The 24,829-nt window shown below is 41.2% G+C and overlaps 1 protein-coding gene across 1 annotated transcript in view; it reads right to left on the bottom strand.

Moving 5' to 3' along the window:
- The window catches only part of LOC110172745 (unconventional myosin-XVIIIa-like), a 297,696-nt gene that overhangs the window by 35,508 nt on the left and 237,359 nt on the right, over positions 1 to 24,829 (bottom strand). The window contains 3 exon segments of the mRNA XM_055166713.1: positions 2,278 to 2,417; positions 7,779 to 7,964; positions 23,893 to 24,030. Coding sequence (XP_055022688.1) covers positions 2,278 to 2,417; positions 7,779 to 7,964; positions 23,893 to 24,030 — 464 coding nt within the window.

Genomic DNA, 24,829 nt, shown 5'->3' with positions numbered 1-24,829 from the left:
CAGAGGGGCCAAGGACGGGGGCAGGAGTCGAGTATTAGTGACCGCTGGCTCCGCTCACACTCTATTACAATGCAAATGATTTCACCGCTCTGGCCTCGGTGTCTCGGACAAAACTGGACGCGTGGAGCAACGGGGGAGATTATTTAAATGTTCTGAGCAAATAAGTATCAAGAAATGGGTAATTTAAAGATGCAGCGTGTAATTTTTTCTGCTTTTCTACACCGTTCAGAGTCAGAATCCCTGTTTTTCTTGGTGTTTTTGAGCCATAAAACCACCTGTAACTGAATAAATGTAACGTACAGCTGTTTAATGTCACACTGCGGGACATTCCAAGCACAGCAATGACGTCTCCGTGGAAACAAAGCTCACGCAATGCACATTTAAAGCTCGTATACCAGATTTTTTTCCACATATTTGAGAAAAATGTGTCTTGCCGAAGCACAGATTTGTTGTAAAAGCAGCTTCTAATTTGCATCTAATTTTAAAGCATTTTCTTGTCCGGCGATCAGGAAGTGCGTGTTAGCATGATAGCTGTCGTTAGAGGTTGGCCTATCGCGATAACAAATTTTGAAGCTACAAAGAAATATTGCGATAAACGATCACATTAAAACCACTTTACGCCACTGACATAAAACAGGATTATCCCAATTTTAAAATATTCAAAAGGCCCGGAGCTGCAACAATTTAATAGCAGAAAAAACGCAAAAAATCTCCTAAATTTCACAAAAAAATTTCGTATTATTCCAGCTTTCAGAGATTTCACAATAAATTAATATAGAAATGAAAGTGACAGGCCTAATTAGAGCTACTGTCACGGCAAAACTTCGCTCTGGTCTCTGAAAGTTTTGAAAAGTGCTTAGAAACTCATCACGGTGAATAATTATGATGTTCAGAATTAATAAGTTAAGTGAGGAATACTTTTAAAGGGATAATATTACGTTATTTTAGGATCTATGAAACAAAACACAAACTCCTGGTCTGTTTTTGAGGAGGCAACAGCATTATAACACGACTTAAAGCTCACAAGATTCAATTTGGAAGAATACAGGACCTGTTTTTCACATTTTTAAAAGCTTAAAAGTGAATTGTTTTAATATCATTAGCTGACTCAGAAGTTTACTTAATTATTTATTGATTATGTATGTTTGAGTAATCCTGTATTCGGGGTTCGGGGACAAAATTTCAAAACTTTTCCATGACCTAAAGTGAATTTTCCATGACTTTAGTTTTTTTTACATTTTTAACAATACTATCGATGCATTTATTGACCTCTCTTTTTGTTCGGCAAGGCGGTGCTGCCGAAAAACGCGAGGAGCGGGGGCAGGTGTGCGGAGATTCTGTGCGACGGACGTAGTTTTGCGAAGATTCACGTGGTTCGGAGGGACGTGGTCAAGGCCCTCGCTGCGGGAAACGCTGCGATAACATTCACAGAACGCAGAAACGTTTTCAATTTCCATGACTCTTCCAGGATTTCCATGACTTTCGGAACGCTGTATATTATCCTGCATTCAAGGCTCAGAAAATATCAGTTCACCCCTATCACCTCGCTCCGCCCACGACTCTGTGAACCTTCAAACCTACCTTAAATAACCTTGAAATTAAAATTTAAAAATACTCTTAAACTATTTGTACACAAGAGCTTTTAAGGAATAAACGAAACGAAAACATTACTAAACCAATTACAGCTTGTCCAAAAAAAATCTGGGCACAACAGATTTTCTTTTTTGTACTTTTTTTTTTGTTTTTTTTAAAGGTGCACTGTGTAACTTTTCCTTTCTCCATGGCGATGTGGAAAGATTGCTTTGTTTGGAATATCCCGGAATGACATTAAACCAAACCATTAAACCATTAAACCATCTTGCGTTCACTCAATAACACGTGGTTTTATTGACCTAAAAACTCTCATTTTTTTACTGGGAATGGGCTCGCCTCTACACAGATCTGACGTGTAAGCTGCTGTCTCCATAGAGATAAACATACTGCGGAACATTCCAGACGATATCTCCACGGAAAGAAGCAGGTTTTGGAGCTTTCAACAGAAAAATTACACAGTGAACCTCTAAATTTTTTGAGCTTTGTCCTTGGAAAAAATCCAAAAATAAAACTCCAAACGTTAAAATTCAAACTGTAAACATATCAACAAATTATATAACGGTGAAAAGGGATAAATATTGATTTGTGGGGGAAGGTTTCAGCTGTAAAAAAAATGACATAACAAAACAGAATCCCGCCGAAAACATGTAGAGAAACGTCGGCGTTCGTGTTCTGGCTCTGTACCTGTTGATGAGGTCTTCGTTGTCGTCGCTCTCCATCTCGTCCTCTATCGCCGCCTGCAGGTCGCCGATCCTCTTGAAGGCCAGTTTCAGATCCGCCTGGAGACTCTGGTTCGCCGCCTCCAAGCTCTCGATGTCCATCTCCTGTAAAAAAAAAAAAAAAAAACACACCGAGAGTTAAGACGACCACGTAAAGGAAAAAAAAAAAAGTTAGAATGTCGTTTCCTCGTCACAAACGGAGCCGGAGTTCTGAGTTTTGTTTCGTTCGCACGTGTTTAAACACACAAACGCAGCAGATTTAGGCGGCGTTCTTCTCTCAAAACTCTGTCAAAACCCACTGCCAGAGTCCTGCACGGGTCCAAGAATTACAATCACGAAACGAAACGAAACGGTTCAACTTTCTTCAGTGCGAATACGAACTCACAGACGCGACTCGACTGTCATCACTTCACAGGCCGAGCAGCAGAAACACTGATCGAATTGCCGGACTTTTTCACCGCACGAGCCATGGACTAAAACAGGACTAAACAGGACTAAAACTGGATTAAACCAGGTCTAAACCAGGACTAAAACAGTTCTAAAACAGGACTAAACCAGGACTGAACCAGTTCTGAAACAGGACTAAAACAGGACTAAATCAGAACTAAATCAGGACTCCACGTTTCTCTCCTTCTCTTAAGTCTAAGATTAACCCTGGTGTAGTCCTGGTTTAGTCCTGGTTTAGTCCTGTTTCAGTCCTGGTTTAGTCTGGATTTAGTATTGGTTTAGTCCTGTTTTAGTCCTGGTTTAATCCTGTTTTAGTCCTGTTTCAGAACTGGTTCAGTCCTGGTTTAGTCCTGTTTTAGAACTGTTTTAGTCCTGGTTTAGACCTGGTTTAATCCTGTTTTAGTCCTGTTTAGTCCTGGGTTTAGTCCTGGTTTAGACCTGGCTCAGTCCTGTTTTACTCCTTGTTTAATCCTGGTTCAGTCCTTGTTTAGTTTGGTTTTAGTCCTGGTTTAGACCTGATTCAGTCCTGGTTTAGTCCTGATTTAGACCTGGTTTAGTCCTGTTTTAGTCCTGTTTCAGAACTGGTTTAGTCCTGGTTTAATCCTGTTTTAGTCCTGTTTCAGAACTGGTTCAGTCCTGGTTTAGTCCTGTTTTAGAACTGTTTTAGTCCTGGTTTAGACCTGGTTTAATCCAGTTTTAGTCCTGTTTAGTCCTGTTTTAGTCCTGTTTTAGAACTGGTTTAGAACTGGTTCAGTCCTGGTTTAGACCTGGTTTAGTCCATTTTAGTCCTGGTTCAGTCCATTATTCATTTTATTGTGATTTTAATGTATTTCTTATTGAATAAAGCACTTTTTTTTTTTTTTATTACTTTGTGTACAAATTGTGTGATACAAATAAACTTGCTTTACCATGAAAAATCCAAAAGGTAAATTCACCAAAATTGAACTCCAGACTTTCTATTAGTGACTGGACCCATAAACTTCTTGTGTTCAGTTTTTTATAGCTGAAGTTGAATAAATAAAAAAATCCTAAAGGGGATCGATGTATGAGGCTTTAACCCTCGCTGTCCGTGTCCTGCTAACGAGTCGAGGCACTGAACTTTTCACACAACGGAGGAGGGTCAGGGTTTGTGATGAATGCAGCTTCAAAATGTCACGTCCTTCTGAGGCAAGACACAGAGAAATACGATACATACAGGTTTATTTTGTCCCACGTATTAGAGCAAAACTGGTCTTGTCGTTTTATAACAAAGACGCCATCTTAAATCAAAATGGTAAAAAAGAAAAGACTTGGTGAATTTTATTGATAAGATATAAAACCACTTGTAACTGAATACATGTAAGTTTTTATTTTTATATTTTTTAAATTATGGTGAAGTTTATCATCTTATTTCCTAATTGGACGTGGCCAGACTTAGAGGTAACTCCACATCTGTTACTGACCTGTTAAGTGCGATTAAGCTAAAAATAATAAAAAACACATCACCTTCATTTATTCTTCTACTTCCTGTATTTTTACATTTACCTTTTTAACTTTTTTCCACAAACTGCCACATCACTGATGTAAAATTATGAATATTTACCCCAGATTTTATCCCACCAAACCAAGAAATAATCTGAAAAAAGGTGAAAAACACTTTAACACTGCAATGTTGGGAGTTCTACGTTGCTATGGCAACAGTCAACATTCTCCTTCTCTTCAAGCCCATTGGTCGTCGCCGTGCCAACGACATTCCATGCTTCATGACATCACACTTCAAAGCTGGACACATCTCTGGTTTTGTATAAGTGAGACGCCGCCAGAAGACGAGACACAAACAGACACGTTACTCGATGGCGACTACTACGATCTACAAGATGGAAGCAGAAAGACCTACGGAGGTTTACAAATCAGACTTGACGCGTTTATATGATCTTGCTGCGTTGCACGATCTGCACGTCCAGTTTGACGTACAAGAAGACGGCCAAGCCCATAGAAGAACCTTCCACGCTGAAGTACGAGCGGGAAACTATGTTGGCTTTGGCTTTGGACCCACAAAACAAAAGGCTAAACTAGATGCAGCCAAGAAAGTGGTGGAGGAGCTGAAGCAGCTCCCAGTGCCACAGAATGTGACTCCATATTGGGAGAAACCCCACGTAGATCTGGTGGACCCTGTGGAACGTCCATTCTACTTTTATAACAAGAATCCGATCACCGCCCTCTCAGAAATACTGGATGTGAGGAGGCAGAGAGCTCCTGAATTCAGGGTGGTCTCGTTTGTGCAGCGCAACGCCTACAGCACCACCTTCTGTGTGGAGGTAAGAGTGGGCCAGATGTCCTGCCAGGGAATGGCCTCCAACAAGAAAGCAGCCAAGGTCAAAGCAGCTCACAAAATGCTGGAGATGATGGGGTATAAGGAGTTGATGGAACAACACAACCCAAAGATGCACCCTGCCCAAGAACATGAGTTCCAGCAGCATGTTGTCCGGCAGCAGCAGCTGTACAAGCTGGAACTCCAGCGGGCTTTTAGAGCAAAGAAGGAAAGCTTTAAAAGAGGAGAACAATCTGACGCCACAAACGGTTCAGTGGATTCACCAGAGGAGCCCAGTCCTGCACAGGTTCCATCTCCACAGGAAGTTTCCAGCCCAATAGACCCTGTCAGTCCAGCAGAAGATCCTGTCCCACCAGAGGAGATGATCGACTCGCCTGCACCCTCCTGTGGACATGGAGCACCACACATCCTCACAGAGGCTTGTGTCAAACACACTTTAAAAGTGGTCAACATGGACCACAGTCTGATGGCTGAGGAGATTCAAAGAAAGATTCAGGAGCACGTCATTGTTGATGGAGATGCTGATATCAGCCTTGAGGACCTAGAAGAAATTGCCAAAAGTGCGGCCAAAAATATCGAAGTGGAGTATGACTCCCCTCACGCCTTCTTGAGAGCTGTTTGTGCAGTAGATACTGCACCTTTAGAAGCAGCTATTCTGGCCCATCTCAACACCGAGCTGAGAGCCTTCCTCACCCGTCCTGAGTCTGAGGAGATCAAACCAGTGACCCCTGTGTCTGAAGAGCACTCACATGCACAGGATGTCACCAGCCCAGCAGAAGAGACCATCACTGTGACGAGTGGACTTCTGGAGGATACACCAGAAGAAAACCAGTCTGAAGCTGGAGCTGCCCCAGTTGTTTCACAGAGTAGCTCGGTCAAACTGGTAGAGGAGGAAACGACTCTAGAAACTGAAGAATTTCCACAAGAAATTCATTTTGAAAATGTCCTGGAACAGACACCTGCAGAAAGCCAACAGCAGGTACCTGATGTGTCCCAGGACTCCACATCCCTGAGCCAAGGGAATGACGAGCTCCAGGAGGAAGTGCAACCTGCGTCAGAGGAACTACAGGTGCTCCCTGTGGAAGACCTGTCCCAGTTTGCCTTCACTGGAGTTACTGCAGAAAATGACGACATCAAAGACCAAACCACCACTCACCAAGAGCAGAGTGAAGATGTCTGCAGCCTGAGTCCAGCTCTGCCTGAAGAGCACCAGAGCTGCACTTCACCAGCACCAAGTGTCACTGCTCATGAGCCAGAGGCCGAGAGGGAAGTGAGTCCACCAGACCACACCCTGCATCAACAAACAGACGAAATGTCCTCTCCTCTGGAAACCAAAACAGAGACGATCAGCCCACCTGCTCCCTCTTGTGGACATGGAGTGTCCCACATCTTCACAGAGGCTTGTCTCAAACGCATTTTCAAAATGGCCAAAATAACCAAACAGGATCACGTCCTGATGGCTGCTGAGTTACACCAAAAGATCCAGGAGCACATCGTTGTAGTTGGAGATGATGAGATCAGCCTTAAAGATTTCAAGAAAATTGGCAAAAAAGTGGCCAAACAACTAAAAGTGCAGTACGGCTCGTCTTGGACCGTCTTTAGGGCAGCTTCAGCAGAAGATACTGCACGTTTTGAGGCAGCAGTTGTGACCCATGTCAACAGCGAGCTGAGAGCCTTCCACACGCGCCGCAAGTCCACCCTGTCACACTTCTTCTGGAGGCTGAGGAGGGTGTTTCATTAGACCATCAACTGATACAGATTAAAAAAAGAAGAAGATGCATTTGTCATTGCAATGGAAAGAACGTTTCTGTTGGAATGTGTTTAAGTGCATTAACTTTTCCAAAAATAAAAAAAAATATTTTATTTTTTTAGTTTATTTATTTATTTATAAATAAATTAACAAAAAAATAAAATAAACTAAAAAAAATAAATAAACAATTCATACCAAATCTCATGTTTCCTCTTGTGTGTTTGTCTTAAATGTATTTAATAATAACAGTAGTGTGTGGTTAGCATGCTGATGATGTGGATGTAATGTCCTAACTCATTAGGACGCTCTAATGTGTGAACAAAGTGAGATTACATTACATTACATTAAAGGTCCTAAATTAGGTTTAAGTCATGTTATAATGTTGTCACCTCCTCAAAAACAGACCTGGAGTTGTGTTTTGTTTCATTCACACATGTTTGAGTAATTCTTTATTATCAGTCTGTCTATGGGCCCGTCATCGTAAAAATAAATATCAGGCTAGTCCGCAGAAAAACAACGTGTAAAATGCTCGAGGCTTATTTTACTTGGAAATATATTAGGATGATAAACACTTAACACTCATAACAGGGTGAGATGTTCGACATGTGTGTTTTTTCTGTAAAGATGCAAACGGTTTTATAATGTGATACTTTGTGATTTTACTGTTTCGTTTTGATTGTGTTGGCTGCTGCGTTGGCCACGTCTCTTCTTTTCTGAAACTCCATGGGACCTCCTTGTTAAATAAAGGTAAAACAAATAAAAATTAAAAACCCCTCTGAAGTCGTGGCTCTCAAACTCAAGTTTTCGTGAGCGCTGGGCAGTTGGGTTTTGTAAAGGGAGCTCACCGGAGTAAGGAAGGTTAGAGAGCCGTGACTTGACGACTGCACACTTTTTTGATGACAGTAAATCAAGTAGTAGAAGCTAAAAGTGCCGTCGTGTGTGCAGCGCAGTGACTGACCAGCTCGTGCTTCTTGCGGCTGGCCTCCGCCTCTTTCTTGGCGAGTTCGGCCATCTCCTCTTTCACGTCTCGGATCTGTCGCTGGAGCCTTTTGTTCTGCTCTTTCTCTCTGGTCTCGCTGTTGCTGCGCTGGTCACGCTCCTCGGTCAACTTCTCCATGTTTTCCTTCAGGCGGGCCACCAAACTCTGCAGAAAAACAAAACAAAAACACAAATACAGAGTCAGACACAACATTTAAAAGGCTTATATTATTTTCTGATTTATGTTATAATGTTGTTTCCTCATCACAAACAGATCTGGACTTGTCTTTTGTTTCATTCACATGTTTAACACACAAATGCTGGATATTTAGGCTCTTCTCTCAAACAGAAAACACGCCACGTTCCACCTAATACACAAAGCTCCACTGTGTTTTTAAACTCCACCTTCACTGGAATCATTTGGATCATTTCAGCCCTTGAATTGCCCAAACAAAACACAACTCCAGCTCTGTTTTTGACGAGTTAACAACATTATAACATTTAGGGATGTCCTGATCACATTTTTTTTGTCCCCAAGTCCGAGTCCTTTGATTTTGAATATCTGTCGATACCGAGTCCCGATCCGATACTTCTATAAAACATTATAAAATGAACTAAGAGTAAAGAATAAGATCCAGGATGTTTGGGGGATCAGATTGTATTGATTTCAAAGTGTAGTATTTGAGCTGAACTTGTGAAAAATCAAATGTCCAAAACTTTAATTTAATTAACTTTCCTAACCATGCACCATCATTGCTGAAAATCTTTACTTTTACCACAGTCTGGTCTTGGAATGTGTAACTTATACTTAATGAACTGGATAAAACAGAAACCAGACCAGCATCAGATCAGACCTGAGACTCGACTCTGCACAATCTACGGTTTGTATATTTGATATTATATGTTTGCATGTGCTTTACATTTGAAACATTTAGGCTTGTCTATGAAATCCAAATTATACAAAATCTTACCAACTAAAAACGAGATGACAGAAGCCCCACAGTCTCTCTCCCCCCCGGCCGCCCCACATCAACAAACCCACTGTGGAGCGCTCACTGCAAACAAGAGCGGGCACAGCAGCATCGGTCCCACCGCTCAATAGACGCGTCATACCGCTGGACGGACCCTCTCCGCCAAAAGCGCCAGCTCCGTTGCGCAACATGCAAACAAACAGCGCCGTGCGACGATGCCATTGGAGACATCGTAGGTGTGAACACGGGCCACAGAACCACAGGTAACAGCGCCTGAGTACGACACGACCCAAAAGTCCCAGAGCGAGTGCGTCTCTCGTACAACAGGAGCTGGGACAGACGCTGACTGGACGTCCCTGAGCAAATCCCGCGCCTCAGTAAAAAATAAATAAAAAATGTTGTGTGCTGTGTATATTATATATATACGTATATTATTAATCCGATACCTGATCAGACCTTAACGGCCGAGTCCGGATCGAGTCCACAGTCTCGTGATCAGCACTGATTTCCGATCACGTGATCGGATTGGGACAACCCTAGTTTTAAGTGTTTGTTTTCTGTAAAACATAAGCAAATGTACTCAAAGCTGCATTATACACATTATTACTCAATGTATATTTGAGTCAAGCCCCCAGGTTCCAAAATGGCCCATCCAAGTCAATGGGCTGAGCTCAATGGCGCGTGATCCCAGATTAGTCTAGCCCGGCTTGGTCCTTCCGGTGGCTGTGGGCCAACCAAGCATGCGCAGTAGTGCTCTTTTCTCCCGCGGGCACACGCGAATGCATGCGAACGCACAGAGCGTGGGTTCATGTATCACGTGATCGCTTTGACCAATCAGAGCGAGAGGAGATAGAGCAAAGCAGAGCGTAGCCAAAGCTAATGATTATAAAGCGTTTGTTAAGACAACTGAAGGATTTTGAGCTGAGAAAAAGTGCATGATCTAAAAATAGGTAAAAATCGCCACAAAATCCGACATTTTTGAAAGTTGTAGGTCCCTGTCAGTCGAACACGAGCAGTTTGTGATTACATTGCCTCTATGAGAAAAATCTTCTCACGGCCCATGGGATTTTTTCGGCTGTAGTACTACTGAGTGACACTACGTCAACTCGAGGCAGCTACAAGCAGCAATACTGTATCCAGTTATTTTAATAGATCCATGATTTGAGTTGTCCTTGTGGGAAATAAAAAAAAAACAAACTTAAATGATCCACCCACATTAACATTCATAATCCACCAAGACAGGGAGGCAGCGCCGGGTGAATTACGCCACGATCTTCCGATGGATCGTGGACGCCTGGAATAAGGATCAGTCTCAAGTGTCGTCTGTTTCATTTAATACGCCTTATAACCCGGTGCACCTTATGTATGAAAATAGACAAGAGAATCTGAAAAATACAGTATAATAACTTGCTTAAAAATTAAACAGTGGGGCTTTAATGTCAGAATATTAGACGCAAAAGCCTGAAACTTGAATAAACCTTCTCTCCTTAACGTGCTGTATATTCATAGAGAGAAACTGGCTTGAGGACGAACTGCGTACCTGAACTGACGGTCTTGTTTCTGTATTAAAAACGCGGTGGGACTTGCATTAGACGTACACGGTGGTTAAACCGGAGCAGAGGGCCCATATAAAGTCTACGGAGAGCGTTTTAGCATTAGCCGGCGGCCCTATCCATATTTCACAGCGAGTGGGAGTGTGTCTCTGTAATGAAATCAATACGGCTCTACCTGCGGCTCCGAGAAGGTACAGGAGCCGATCGACCACGGCCAGAATCACAGGTAGAACAAGATCAAAATGTACACTTACTACTGCAACTAGGACATAAAGAAAATATAGTGTCAGACGATGTGCGCAAATAAAAAAGTTATATATTACTTCTACTGCTCTGGTATTGTACTGTACTTATACTTGGACGTCTAATTCTTCTGTAATTGTTCTTGGTTTAGACATTTCCGTCACCTGTTTGTTTCTACTTTACATTTATTCAATTACAGGTGGTTTTATTGATCAAAAATACCTAAAAAAGCCCAAATTCTGACTATGAGTGGGGTCGCCTCTCCACAGATCTGGCCTGTAACTTGGTCTGGTTTGGTCTCAGTGAAGACAGAACGTAGGGTTGCTCGATTATGGATCGATTATTTTGGTCAACATTGAAATCACGATTATTCAAATGATTATTTTTTAGTTACACGATGCATTTAGTCAGCATTTCTTATTGTTAATCTGTGCAAAACGTTCAAATTGAAAATAAATATAGGCAACAAATATGAACCTTAGAGCAGTTTTGCATAATGTATAAAACATAAAATGAATAAAATATACTTTGAACATGAAATAAGGCATAGAAAAACATAAATGTATCCAAAATAAAGTATATATCCAACTTCTCTACAATATATACTATATACTATATACTTATTTATATTTTTTAAAAAATCCCAATATAAACTTTGCCAAGCTTTAAATTGTTTCAAATCGATTATATGAGTTTGGAGATCGTCATTTGACACACAAATCGAAATCGCCATCAAAAACAAAAAACAGTTATGATTCAGAGTTAGTACAGCCTCAGTAGCTCAGGGAGGGAATTCTAGAAGTCCTGAGCTTTCACATGAGGCCTGTCAAACAGAATGAGACAAATCTGGATGTGTCTCTATCTGGAGGTTAAAGGTTGTATGGAGGATTTTTTTATTTTTTTTTTCAGTTTCAAATTGTAAAAGTTTAAAATACCATTACAGAGACACAGCAGCTTTATAATCATGATGACCAAAAAAACAAAAAAAAGAATGAAAATCTATCAACTGTGGAATTAGCAAGGCCTGATAAACATCAGCCAATAGATAACGAGGCTGCCTCATTTTCTATTGGCTGTCAGGTTGTCAGTCAAACTCCCTACATTTCTAATGTAACTGACTCGTCGGCGCGCAGGGATTACGTGGTTTTTGCAGCGGTTCTTAGAGGCTTTTTCAAACTGTAGCTTCCACGCAATTTGCACAAAGTTTGTTGCGATGGCGGACGAGAATCCACGACCGGTTCGCCATGAATGAAAGTATGTTTTTGAGGTCGCTAAAAGAAGAAGAGAAGGGGAAAAGGAGCAAAAAAAAACAAACTGAGGTGATTCTTGGAGATCTCTTCCAGCGATTGTGCAACTGAAGCAGACAAAGGGTCTAAAAACTGACACGTTGGTCACTAAATTATTTCTAGACGGGTCACTTCAACTGTAATTCTGAACGCACACTGGCTGTAAACAAGCGTGATTTCTAGAGTAAAGAGGCGGAAGGAGGTGTTTCTACTGAGGGAGCTGTGGAGGAGGAAGTACTGTCGCTGTATTTCTCTTCCCTTAAAAATCCTCTATACAACCTTTAAAGCTCTAGCAACACAGGTTCAATTGTCACTGTAAAACCGTTTTTGAACCTGCAAGAGCACAGTCTAAATAATACACTGCTCCTTTAACAGAACTGTAGTGGTCAATCGTGTTGAAAGCCAAAACACCAATGACATTATTGCTTTGTCTAATGTTCCACGTGAGAGATTAAACCTGTCTATCTCAAATAAAGGCTACAGTACAGGTCAGATCTGTGGAGAGAGAGCATGATTATATTATTAGCCATGCCAGCTCGTCAAAGCCTGATCCACTCAGATTTCAGAAGCTAAACAAGGCCAGGCCTGGTTAGCACTTGGATGGGAGACACTGGGAAAATCAGGTTCCACAAGGGGGGGTGCCATTCACAAAAAAAACAAAAAAAAACTGCCATTGTGTCCACAGGCAAGACATGTCACCCACATTGCCCAGTATGAATGTGGAGTGTGTGTGTGAGTGATGGTGCAGCTGTGGCTACAATAGTAGTTTACCAACACCGGGTATGGAGTGAATGAATAATGCTCTGTAAAGCGCCTTTGTGACATATGTCTGTGAAAAAGCGCTAAATAAAAAAAAACTTACTTACTTATTGAGCAATAGAAACACCCATAATGAATAAATGCAAGATGGGGGGCCCAGTCAAACAAAAGTAAACAACAAGGCCAAAAATTCTAGTTAATGCATCTGATATAAAAATGTATTGAACAGATACATATGTACTCTAGTTTATGAAACTGTTGACCTTTTTTCTGTACCATTTTTGGTTCTAAAGTTACATACGTTTTAAACAGACCATGTATGAAACATGGAACAAAAAATATTTCCCAAATTTCAAAGACCCAAAAATCATGTAAATAAATGGATGTATTTCATCATATCTTGTGTTATTCCATGTTTGAACTGTTGATGAAGGTACATGATTTTTCAAAAAAAAAAAAAAAGTATTTAAAATGATAAAAATTTGCTTGGAAGGACTGACATATTTTGTAGAAATAGTTTCCTTTCATTTTGAAGTAATATTAAAGTATTCGGAAGAAAAAAGAGACAAATGATGTAAAATCCTGCACCTTCTACTTGCTTGAACAATTTTCCCTCCGTTACTTTTCCCTCCGTTACCATGAACTTTCTTAATAAAAAATCTCATTAGTCAAAAAGTAAGAGGTTTTTCAACCTAATCTTGTACCATATGGTAGAAAACTATATGAAGCAAATATTCAAACCAGTTTGTTAAGGATATGTAAGTGAGAACCAAGAGTTATCACTGTTTGGATTTATTGACCAAAAAGTGCTGCATATTTCATTCCCTCCGTTACAGATTTTTAAGTTTTTGTCAACAACTTGAAAGAATATCACAGGTTTAACTTGACCCTGTTGGAGTGTAACTCTTTCCTACATTCTGATACTTTACTTATTTCAATAGTTCCTCTAGTTTCTGAATAAGAGACATTTGAATGTCAAAAATCTGCCCCTGTTTCCCTCCGTTACCACTGGAACATTCCAGACAAAGCAATAACATCTCCATAGAGACAAGCAGGTGACGGACACACCATCAGAAAAGTTGTGCGATGCATCTTTAAGAGTGTTAAGTTCATACTAGTTAGGTTAGGTCACGTTTATACAATTTAAAATCCAAACTACAGCTCCTATAAGTGAAATGAAGTGATAAATAACTACTACTATACTACTACTTCTACTTTATACGTGTTTGGGTTTTAGCAGATATAAGAGGCCGTGAGCTCTAACCACTGGAGCTGATCCATATTTGTGAGAGTGGGAGAAAGCCTCTATAAACCAGATCAATACAGTGTCTCATGAAAGCCTGACTTACCTGAGCTGAACCTCGTCTCTGAGGGGAGAGAGCGGCGGGGTTTTTGTAAAGGCAGGTGTGTGTGTGTGTGTGTGTGTGTGTGTGTGTGTAAATAGTGCATTAGGTTCAGTTGTGCAAATGTAATGACAGAGAATGAGAGGAGACTGCTTAAAACTCAGCACAAGTCTGACCTCAGCTACACAGAAAAGGTGCTGCTAAGTTAAAGGTGCATGTGTAATGTGTAAAATTTGGGGGTTTTTTGTGTGTTTTTTTACTGCTGCTTATTTAGAAGTTTATTACCATTTTAATTAATATATATGCAGTGTTGGGAAGGTGACTTTTAAAATGTATTCCCCTACAGATTACAGATTACAGACCCCAAAATGTAGTTTGTAACGTAATCCATAAAGTTACTTAAAGTGAGTAATGTAATCTGAATACTGTGGATTACTTGATTTGCTGTAGAGAAGCAAAGACGAGGAAATCTTCACATAAGATGTTTTGTCTGATAAAAAAAAATAAAAAGACCAGACTTTATTTAACTAAATTAAAAATAGTATTGATAAAAGAAGTTTAGTCTTGTTAAATCCTGTTTGACACATGGTTTAGTCCTGGTTTAGACCTGGTTTTAGTCCTGGTTTAGTCCTAGTTTTAGACCTGGTTTTAGACCTGGTTTTAGATCTGTTTGGACCTGGGTTTAGACATGGTTTAGACCTGGTGTAGACTTGGTTTTAGACCTGGTTTAGTCCATGCTTAGACCTAGTTTAGACTTGATTTTAGACCTGGTTTAGTCCTGGCTTAGTCCTGGCTTAGTCCTGGTTAGTCCTGGCTTAGTCCTGGCTTTAGTCCTAGTTTAGACCTGGTTTTAGACCTGGTTTAGACCTGGTTTAGACCTGGTTTTAGTCCTGGTTTAGACCTGGTTTGGACCTGGTTTTAGTCCTGGGTTAGACCTGGTTTGGACCTGGTTTTAGTCCTGGTTTAGACCTAGTTTTCCACAATGAGTGGAAATACTGAAAAAAAAGAAAAGAAAAAAAGGGATATAGTCCAAAATGTGAAAACAGGAAAATACTTCCATGTAATCCATTTATTTCAACCAAGTAACTGTAATCCAATTACAACTCACTGAAACAGTAACTGTAACTGAATACAGTTACTCATAATTTGTACTCTGATTACGTAACTCTGGTACAAGTAATCTGTTACTCCCCAACACTGTATATATGTATGTATGCACCGTATTTTTCAGACTATAAGGAGCACCGCATTATAAGGTGCAATATCACTAAAGTTGAATTCTCTCGTCTATTTTCATTCATAAGGACCCCGGATCCATCGGCAGATCGTGGTGTAATTCCTCCCTGTCTTGGTGAATGTGGATTAAGTAGTTAGTTTTTTTTATTTCCTACAAGGACGACTCAAATATACATTGAGTAATAATGTGTTTAATGCAGCTTTGTGCACATTTGTTTACGTTTTACAGAAATGAAACTTAAAATCACATGGCTCATTTGCATAAACTATAAACGCTTAAAAAAAACAGCTCGCTCATTGTGTCGCTGATGCGGTTCAGCTTCTGTCAGACTAAAGCTACGTTCAGACTGCAGGGCTTAACGCCCAATTCCAATTTTTTTTGCGAGGTCGTTCACATTTCCAATTAAATGTGACTTGTATGTGACTCCAGTGTGAACGTTAAACGGCCCAAAAGTGTCCCACATGTGACACTGGAGACACGACGACGTCAACCGCAGCGAGCGTCTCTGTGTTTACAGAAGTTGTCCAAACATGGACGCAGCATCGAGCACCTGGAGATTTTAAAGTTCCTCTCGTACCGGAGCCAGAACATGAACAACTTACTTGTTTTAAGGAGGAGATTGAGAAGGAGAAGGACGAGGTTTTTGGTCGTGGTGTTTTGTGGGGCAGCGGCAGCGACGTCCGTTGAAAGGAACGTGTGGATGTGGAGACGGAGCCAAGAGTGGTGAGTGGTGATGTGCTTCACTTCAGTCACACGGAGTTCATTAACAATTTTCACCTACTTCAGCGCAGAATAGTGACGTTTGTGTCTTGTTGATAACGTGTAGGTGGATGAATGCACTTTGGCCGTTCAGACTGAAGTCACATGTAAAAAGATCAGATATGTATCAGTTTCAGGAGCACATATCCAAGTGTCCTGGGTCACATTTGAAAAAATCGGATCTGTGTCGTTCAGACTGTCATTAAAAGATCAGATACAGGAACATAGGAGCCAAAAAATCGGATTTGGGTCACTTCAGGCTGCAGTCTGAACGCAGCCTCAAGGACACCACTCACAATGACATTTTGACAGATTTTTGAGCGCCGTGTACCACATAAAATCAGTTCGAGGTCAGTAAGCACAACCACAATTAATACATAATTAGATTTTTGAGAAAATTACCCAAAACCTGAGCTGAAAACCAGTTCCTCATTTAAACCTGATTACAATGAATTTTATTTAGCCAGCTACAAGTTATTTTTACAGTTCGGTCTTCCAGCCTTAGTGGTTTGGTACATCTATTAACATTTTGCTTTATGAATTGTTTAATATAATAAAATATAATATTGTTTTTAATAAATACATGGTTCAATGCAGCACGAGTCCACTTCTTCTGACCTATTTTCTCCGTGTGGCGCCTATAAGAGTTTCATCATTTCTTAGATTACATTAAAATGATGCAACGTGCCCCTGCTTTGACGACCGCTTCTGTAATTACATGCAAACGCTAACAGGGCTATTAGCATTTTCCACTTCAAACTCGCTCCGTTCGGCGCAAGAGTCAAGTTATTCAAGCCGCAGGAGCTGCACCGGGCGTCTCTGCACACGAGATACAGCGGAGAGACGAGCTGCAGCCGTTTCGAGTCCTTTTTCTTGTCCATCTCTCTGACTTCTTTTTTGCTCCCTGTATTTTCACGTTTTCTTTTTTCTCCTCGGTCTCTCTCTTCTCCTTTCCCCGCTCATCTCTCTCTCTTTTTTATGTCTTCTGCTTTTGTCTCTGTCCTTTTCTCTTCTCTTCTTTCTCTCGTCAATTATTTGCATTTCCACTGCAGAAATATAGTTTTACTCTGGCACACAGCAGAGTTTTATGCGTGGTTCTATCTTCTCTCTCCTTCTCTCTCTAACTCTCTTCTCCTCTCTCCTTCTCTCTCTCACTGTCTTTCCATCTTTCTACCTCTCTCTCATGATGTGGTTGTATTTCTCTCTTCATCTCTCTCTCTCTCTGCCTCCCTTCTATGTATTGTGGTTGTTTCTTCTCTCCCTCTCTTTTTCTGTCTCTCTTTTCCTCTTTTCTTATGGTGTGGTTGTATCTCTCCCTTCTCTCTTTCTTCCCCCTCTCTTCCTCTTCTGTAGTGAGATTGTTTCTTCTCTTCTCTCTCTCCCTTCTCTTTCTCTCATGGTTCTCGTGGTTGCATCTCTCTCTTCTTCTCTGTCTCTCTCTTATCGAGCGGTTGTTTCTTCTCTCCCTCTCTTTTTCTGTCTCTCTTTTCCTCTTTTCTTATGGTGTGGATGCATCTCTCTCTCCATCCTGTGCGGTGCGGCTGTATCTCTTTCTCTTCTCTCTTTCTTCCCCCTCTCTTCCTCTTCTGTAGTGAGATTGTTTCTTCTCTCTCCTTCTTCCTCCCTCTCTTATGGTGTGTTTGTATTTCTCTCTCTTCTTCTCTGTATCTCTCTCTCTCCCTCCCTCTATCCCTCTTTCTTGTGGTGTGGATGCATCTCTCTCTGCTATCGTACTTATGAATAAATTGTAAATCTGTTTATCTACGATTGTGTGTTTTTAACGTATTTAATATTTATAGTGATTTTAGCCAAGTGTGATGGATGAATTTAACTAATCGTTTATAGAACAAACTAGGGGTGATCGATATCTCCATATTTTAAATATATTGAGATATTTTTAAAACTCGATATAGATTCTGACATATCGTATATATCGATATAATGCTTATTACCTCCGCCAAGGAGGTTATGTTTTTGCCGGTGTTTGTCTGTTTGTTTGTCTGTTTGTCTGTCTGTCTGTCTGTTTGTTTGTCTGTTTGTTTGTTTGTCTGTTTGTTTGTTTGTCTGTTTGTTTGTTTGTCTGTTTGTTTGTCTGTTTGTTTGTTTGCTGTTAGCAACATAACTCAAAAAGTTATGGACCGATTTTGATGAAATTTTCAGGATTTGTTGGAAATGTGAAAAGGAAGAACTGATTTCATTTTGGGGATGATCCGGAAGAAATCCTGGATTCTGGAACACTTTGAAATTTGAGTTAACATTGTGGTAAATGGGGCCAAAAATGTTGTTTCTCAATATCTGGGTTAATTATTGACCAAACCCCATGAAATTTGACTCAGGGATGGACAATGGGATCCTCTTTCATATTCCAAAGGCTGATCCGGATCTGATCCAGAAGACTGATTTTATCTCAGTTTATATAAAAAATGGGTTTAGTCCTTGGCGGAGGTCTGCGCTCTCTGAGTGCTTTTCTAGTTTTCAATTTTGATTTTGCCGCTTCGCTTGTTTACCTTCTCTCTCGTCACCTCCGCCTCCCTGATTTTGTTCGCTCGTGTCTCCTTCACTCGTCACTATCGCCGAAAGTTGGTGCCAGTGAAAAGTTTCAAGCACCACGAACCTTTTCCACTATTTACAGACAAAACCACCAGCAGCACATCCTCATGTTCCACCGAGTCGCGTCCTTCAGCCCGAAAGAAGCTAAACGAGCTGAGCTGCATGAGAAGTGTTCTGTTTATGCAAATGAGCCATGCGCTTAAGTTTCGGTTCTGTAAAATGTAAACACACGTGCGCAAACCTGCATTAAACACATTATTATCTCAAACGGGCTGATGTGGCTCTAGAGTCGTTATGCTTTATATATTGTAAAGTTTAGTCATGTAAAGTTTATTTATGCAGAAGATTTTAATTAATAATCTGCTGCAGTGTCACTTGTACAATAGTGTTTGGAATCGTTGGGTTTGATCTGCAGTGGATTGTGGGATTAAACCTCAGAGCTCCTCACTGCTGGATAATAACATGGATCTATTGAAATAAGAAACATCCTGAGCTTCTTCTTCTAAACGAGCTCATGGTTCTGGTTCTGGTCTGGATAACAGAGTTAATGTAAAGATGAGCTTGTGTTGAGTTGTTTTATTTATGAATGAAAAGAAGGAAATATGTATTATTTCTTTTATTTTACAGTTAAATTATTATTTATGTAATTAGTTTTTTTTGTAATCTTAAATGTTCTTATATGAACTGTCGACCTCTTACACTTTAATAATAATATAAAAAAAAGACCTTGTGGAATTTGGCAGATTTGTTTTTGCAGTTTTCAGTTGTAGGGGGTTATTTTTTCTTGAACATATATCGTATATCGAGATATAGCAAAATATATCGACATATATTTTTTGATCCATATCGCCCAGCCCTAGAACAAACCATTCCGCACTGGAGCTCCTGTAACACTTTATTTGGTAATTGTGTTTTTATACGTGTTTTGTGTGTGAATGAAATGTGAAATGTGAAATGTGGGGCCTGCCTCTCAAATCCGCAATAATAATAATAATAATAATACATTTTATTTATATTGCACTTTACATAAAATAATCTCAAAGTGCTACAGGTAAAAACAATGAGTAAAAAGGTGCATCAGAAACAGTGGATCAAGCTAAAACCAGTGCAGGAATTTATAAGATAAAACAAGAATAAAATACAATTAACAAAAGGCTTTAGTAAAAAGGTATGTTTTAAGATTTTGTTTAGAAACAGAAATAGATTGTGGGGCTCTCAGGTGGTCGGGGAGAGGATTCCAAAGCCTTGGAGCAGCAGAGGAGAAGGCCCGATCTCCCATGGTGCAAAGTTTGGTTCTGGGGGTTTGGAGAGTGTTGGTGGCTGCAGAGCAAATTTACCTACGTGTACGAATAAATCGACCTAACCCTAACCCTGCCATGATGATATCGTATCGTGACACTTGGATATCGTTACACCCCTACATAATGCAGAAAAAAAAAAATCTGCTGGATCCGCATTCTAGTGTAGATGCATCTCCCTTGTTTTTTCTCTCTCTAACCCTCTTTCTCATGGTCTGGTTTTAACTCCCCTCCTCCCTCTCTCTTCTGCTGCCGTGGTTGTATCTCTCCCTCCGTTCGTGTCTCGGTGGAGTGGTTGTATTTCTCAGGTTGTGTTTGAGATGCGGCTGAGTGCGCGCTGGTGCTTCTCTGTTTGACCTCAGTTGCTCAGACCAGCGCCTCTGAACTCACCTCTGCTCCTCTGCGCTCGCCTCCTACACTCCTCCTCCAGGGCTCCAGCGATGCTCTTTCTCTTCTCGCGCCGTTTTCTCATTTTCACCTCTCTATCTCCTCTCCATCTCCTGTCTCTCCCAGCTCAAGTCGTTTCACCGGGATCTTCTCTCCCTCTCCTTTCCTTTCCTATTTTCTCCTCTTTCTTTCTTTCTTTCTCTCTTCACGGTGGTTAAACACTCCAGTTTTCCTCCATCAACCCAAAACATGCCCCATAAGTCAAATCCTCCAGGCAAAAAAATCCCGACCAAGACTCGGTCAAGATCAGGACGATGGGTCAAATGCAGAGAACAAATTTCCATATTGGGACAGTAAAGTGTATCTCAAATCCATCTTCCTCTCTCCTCCCTCCCCATCTGTCTATCTCTGTCTCTCTCATTTTCCTTCTCTCGCTCATTTTCATTTTATCTCCATTGCTCTCTCTTTCGTTCTCTCGTTTTCTTTCGTTCTCTGTCTCGTTCTCTCTCTCATTTTCGTTCTCTCTCTCATTTTCATTCTCTCTCTCATTTTCATTCTATCTCTCCTCTCTCATTCTCACTCTCTCATTTTCTTTCATTCTCTCTCGTTCTCGCTCTCGTTTTCTCTTTCGTTCGCTCTCGTTCTCTCTCTCACTCATTTTCATTTTATCTCTCGTTCTCTCTCTTGTTTTCTCTTTGTTCTCTCTCATTCTTTCATTCTCTCTCTTGCTCTATCTCTGGTTTTCTCTCTCTCCTTCTCCTTCATTCTCTCTCGTTCTCTCTCTCATTTCAATTCTCTCGTTCTGTCTCTCATTTTCGTTTCTCTCTTTCGTTCTCTTGCTCATTTTCAGTTTATCTCTCCTTCGCTCTCTCGTTTTCACTCTCTCGTTCTCTGTCTCGTTCTCACTCTTGTTCTCTCTCTTCTTCTCTCTCTTTCATTCTCTCTTTCGTTCTCTCTCTCATTCTCTCTCTTGCTCTATCTCTGGTTTTCTCTCTCTCCCCTTCTCCTTCATTTTCTCTTGTTCTTTCACTCGCTTGTTCTCTCTCATTTTCTCTCTCGCTTTCTCTCTCATTCTCTCTCGTTTTCTCTTCTTTTCTCTCTCATTTTCTCTCTCATCACCAGGATCTTCTCTGACTCTCTCTCCTCTCCTCTCCCTTACTATTTTCTCCTCTTTCTTTCTTTCTTTCTCTCTTCACGGTGGTTAAACACTCCAGTTTTCCTCCATCAACCAAAAACAGGCCCAATAAGTCAAATCCTCCAGGCAACCTTCTCTCTCTCTCTCTCCTAATCCTCACCTTCTCTCTCTTTCTGTCTCTCTCTCTCCATCTTTCACTGTCTGTCTCAGTCTCTCTCTTTCCATCCGAGTGGTTTGACCTGTATCCTCTCAAACTCGAGCTCCAGTTCTTGCATCTTGGCCTTTCTCTCTCTCTCGTTCTCTCGCTCATTTTCATTCTATCTCTCCTCCTCTCTCTTTCGTTGTCTCTCTCGTTTTCTCTCTCATTTCAGTTCTCTCACGCTGTCTCTCATTTTCGTTCTCTCTCCTTCTCACTCTCTCGTTCTCTCTCTCGTTTTCTTTCGTTCTCTCTCATTTTCTCTTTTGTTCTCTCTCGTTCTGTCTCTCATTTTCGTTTTCTCTCTCGTTCTCTCGCTCATTTTCATTCTATCTCTCCTCTCTCCTTTTCATTGTCGCTCTCGTTCTCACTCCTTTCTCTTGTTTTCTCTTTCTCTCTCATTTTCTCTTTCGTTCGCTCTCTCGTTCTCTCTCTCATTTCAATTCTCTCGTTCTGTCTCTCATTTTCGTTCTCTCTTTCGTTCTCTTGCTCATTTTCAGTTTATCTCTCCTTCTCTCTCTCGTTTTCACTCTCTCGTTCTCTGTCTCGTTCTCACTCTTGTTCTCTTTCATTCTCTGTCGTTCTCTTGTTTTCTCTTTTCTCATTCTCTCATTTTCGTTCTCTCTCTCGTTCTCTCGCTCATTTTCATTCTATCTCTCCTTCTCTCTCTTTCATTCTCTCTCATTTTCTCTTTCGTTCTCTCTCTCATTCTCTCTCTTGCTCTATCTCTGGTTTTCTCTCTCCCCTTCTCCTTCATTTTCTCTTGTTCTTTCACTCGCTTGTTCTCTCTCATTTTCTCTCTCGCTTTCTCTCTCATTCTCTCACGTTTTCTCTTCTTCTCTCTCTCATTTTCTCTCTCATCACCAGGATCTTCTCTGACTCTCTCTCCTCTCCTCTCCCTTACTATTTTCTCCTCTTTCTTTCTTTCTTTCTTTCTCTCTTCACGGTGGTTAAACACTCCAGTTTTCCTCCATCAACCAAAAACAGGCCCAATAAGTCAAATCCTCCAGGCAACCTTCTCTCTCTCTCTCTTCCTAATCCTCACCTTCTCTCTCTTTCTGTCTCTCTCTCTCCATCTTTCACTGTCTGTCTCAGTCTCTCTCTTTCCATCCGAGTGGTTTGACCTGTATCCTCTCAAACTCGAGCTCCAGTTCTTGCATCTTGGCCTTTCTCTCTCTCGTTCTCTCGCTCATTTTCATTCTATCTCTCCTTCTCTCTCTTTCGTTGTCTCTCTCGTTTTCTCTCTCATTTCAGTTCTCTCACGCTGTCTCTCATTTTCGTTCTCTCTCTCCTTCTCACTCTCTCGTTCTCTCTCTCGTTTTCTTTCGTTCTCTCTCATTTTCTCTTTTGTTCTCTCTCGTTCTGTCTCTCATTTTCGTTTTCTCTCTCGTTCTCTCGCTCATTTTCATTCTATCTCTCCTCTCTCCTTTTCATTGTCGCTCTCGTTCTCACTCCTTTCTCTTGTTTTCTCTTTCGTTCTCTCATTTTCTCTTTCGTTCGCTCTCTCGTTCTCTCTCTCATTTCAATTCTCTCGTTCTGTCTCTCATTTTCGTTCTCTCTCTCGTTCTCTTGCTCATTTTCAGTTTATCTCTCCTTCTCTCTCTCGTTTTCACTCTCTCGTTCTGTCTCGTTCTCACTCTTGTTCTCTCTCTTCATGTTCTCTTTCATTCTCTGTCGTTCTCTTGTTTTCTCTTTCTCATTCTCTCATTTTCGTTCTCTCTCTCGTTCTCTCGCTCATTTTCATTCTATCTCTCCTTCTCTCTCTTTCATTCTCTCTCATTTTCTCTTTCGTTCGCTCTCTCATTCTCTCTCTTGCTCTATCTCTGGTTTTCTCTCTCCCCTTCTCCTTCATTTTCTCTTGTTCTTTCACTCGCTTGTTCTCTCTCATTTTCTCTCTCGCTTTCTCTTTCATTCTCTCTCTTCTCTCTCAGTCTCTCTCTCCCTCTTGAGTCGTTTGACCTGTGTCCTCTAAAACTCAAACTCGGTCTCCAGTTCTTCAATCTTGGCTTTTTCCTCCCTCGTTCTCCCTCGTTTTCTCTCTCATTTTCGTTCTCTCTCTCGTTCTCTCACTCATTTTCATACTATCTCTCCTTCTCTCTTTCGTTCTCTCTCTCGTTCTCGCTCTCTCATTCTCTCTCGTTTTCTCTTTCGTTCTCTCTCTCATTGTGGTTCTCTCATTCTCTCGTTCTTTCTCTCCCTCCCTCCCTCCTTCCATCCCCCTCTCTCTTCTCTTACCTCGAATCATTTGACCTGTGTTTCTCTCAAACTCAAACTCGGTCTCCAGTTCTCGATACTTGGCCTCTCCTTCGCTCCCTCTCTCCGTTCTCTGTCCCTCCCTCCTCCCTCCTCCCTCCATCCCCCTCTTCCTCTCTCTTACCTCGAGTCGTTTGACCTGCGTCCTCTCGAACTCCAGCTTGGTCTCCAGTTCCCTGATCTTGGCCTCCTGTCGGCTCACCAGGGACTTCTCCACCATGGACTGCTCCTGGAAGTCCAGCTGACTCTGCAGCGCCTGCATCTGAACCACACGACACGACACGACACACTTTTACTCCACAGAACACAAACAAAACACACTCCACAGCATCGCATCACGAACCGGTGCAAAGAAAACAGAACAGTTCATTTATCAGAACTACAAATCCCATAATGCACTTGACACTCTGCATTTTCTCCCAAGTATTTGACCAAAAATCCTCTTTCTTCGGTACAGATATATTGTATAATCAGCTTTTGAGGTCAAAATAAGTCCACTGCGTCCTGTCTGCATCATTATCGATAATCAGGAGGTGAGTGTTAGCATGCTAGTTGCTGTTCTACACACTCTTTCGGTCTTTGGAGTCGTGAAAAGCTCTTACAAAAACTCACTGGCCACGTTTACATGATGTTTTTTGATTCCGAATTAATTGTTCTGAATTAAAGAGTTCGGAATTCAAATGTTCTTCGTCGAGTTTACACGGAAATAATAATTCCGGATTGAGGTTGACGTGGAAAACTCGTTAAATCGGCTTTATTTAATTCCGCTCAAGGGTTCTGTTTGGACAGAGACGCGAACGAATTTACGTCGACCGGAAGAAAACACAAACACTTCAGCTGCTGCCGGCTTTTCCGTCAGCTCGGTTTGTCGTTACGCCACGGACACAAACACGATCCTGACTTTTTTCCCGCGGCGGTTACGATGATAATTGCGAAGCAGCGGCTGGAGAATTGTCTCGTCGCGCTTTACGTCTGTCGGCTGAGGAGGAGAAGGGAAGAGCGTCGGAGAAGGAGGAAGAAGACAAAGTGAGTGTGAGGCTGCTCTACCTCAGCCCACTCCC

This window comes from Boleophthalmus pectinirostris, unplaced genomic scaffold, assembly GCF_026225935.1.
Source record: "Boleophthalmus pectinirostris isolate CB_2022bp ecotype Guang Dong unplaced genomic scaffold, ASM2622593v1 HiC_scaffold_9, whole genome shotgun sequence".
Taxonomy (NCBI): domain Eukaryota; kingdom Metazoa; phylum Chordata; class Actinopteri; order Gobiiformes; family Gobiidae; genus Boleophthalmus; species Boleophthalmus pectinirostris.
The sequence above is the reverse complement of the archived record's forward strand: the minus strand, read 5'-3'. Positions and strand labels throughout refer to the sequence as shown.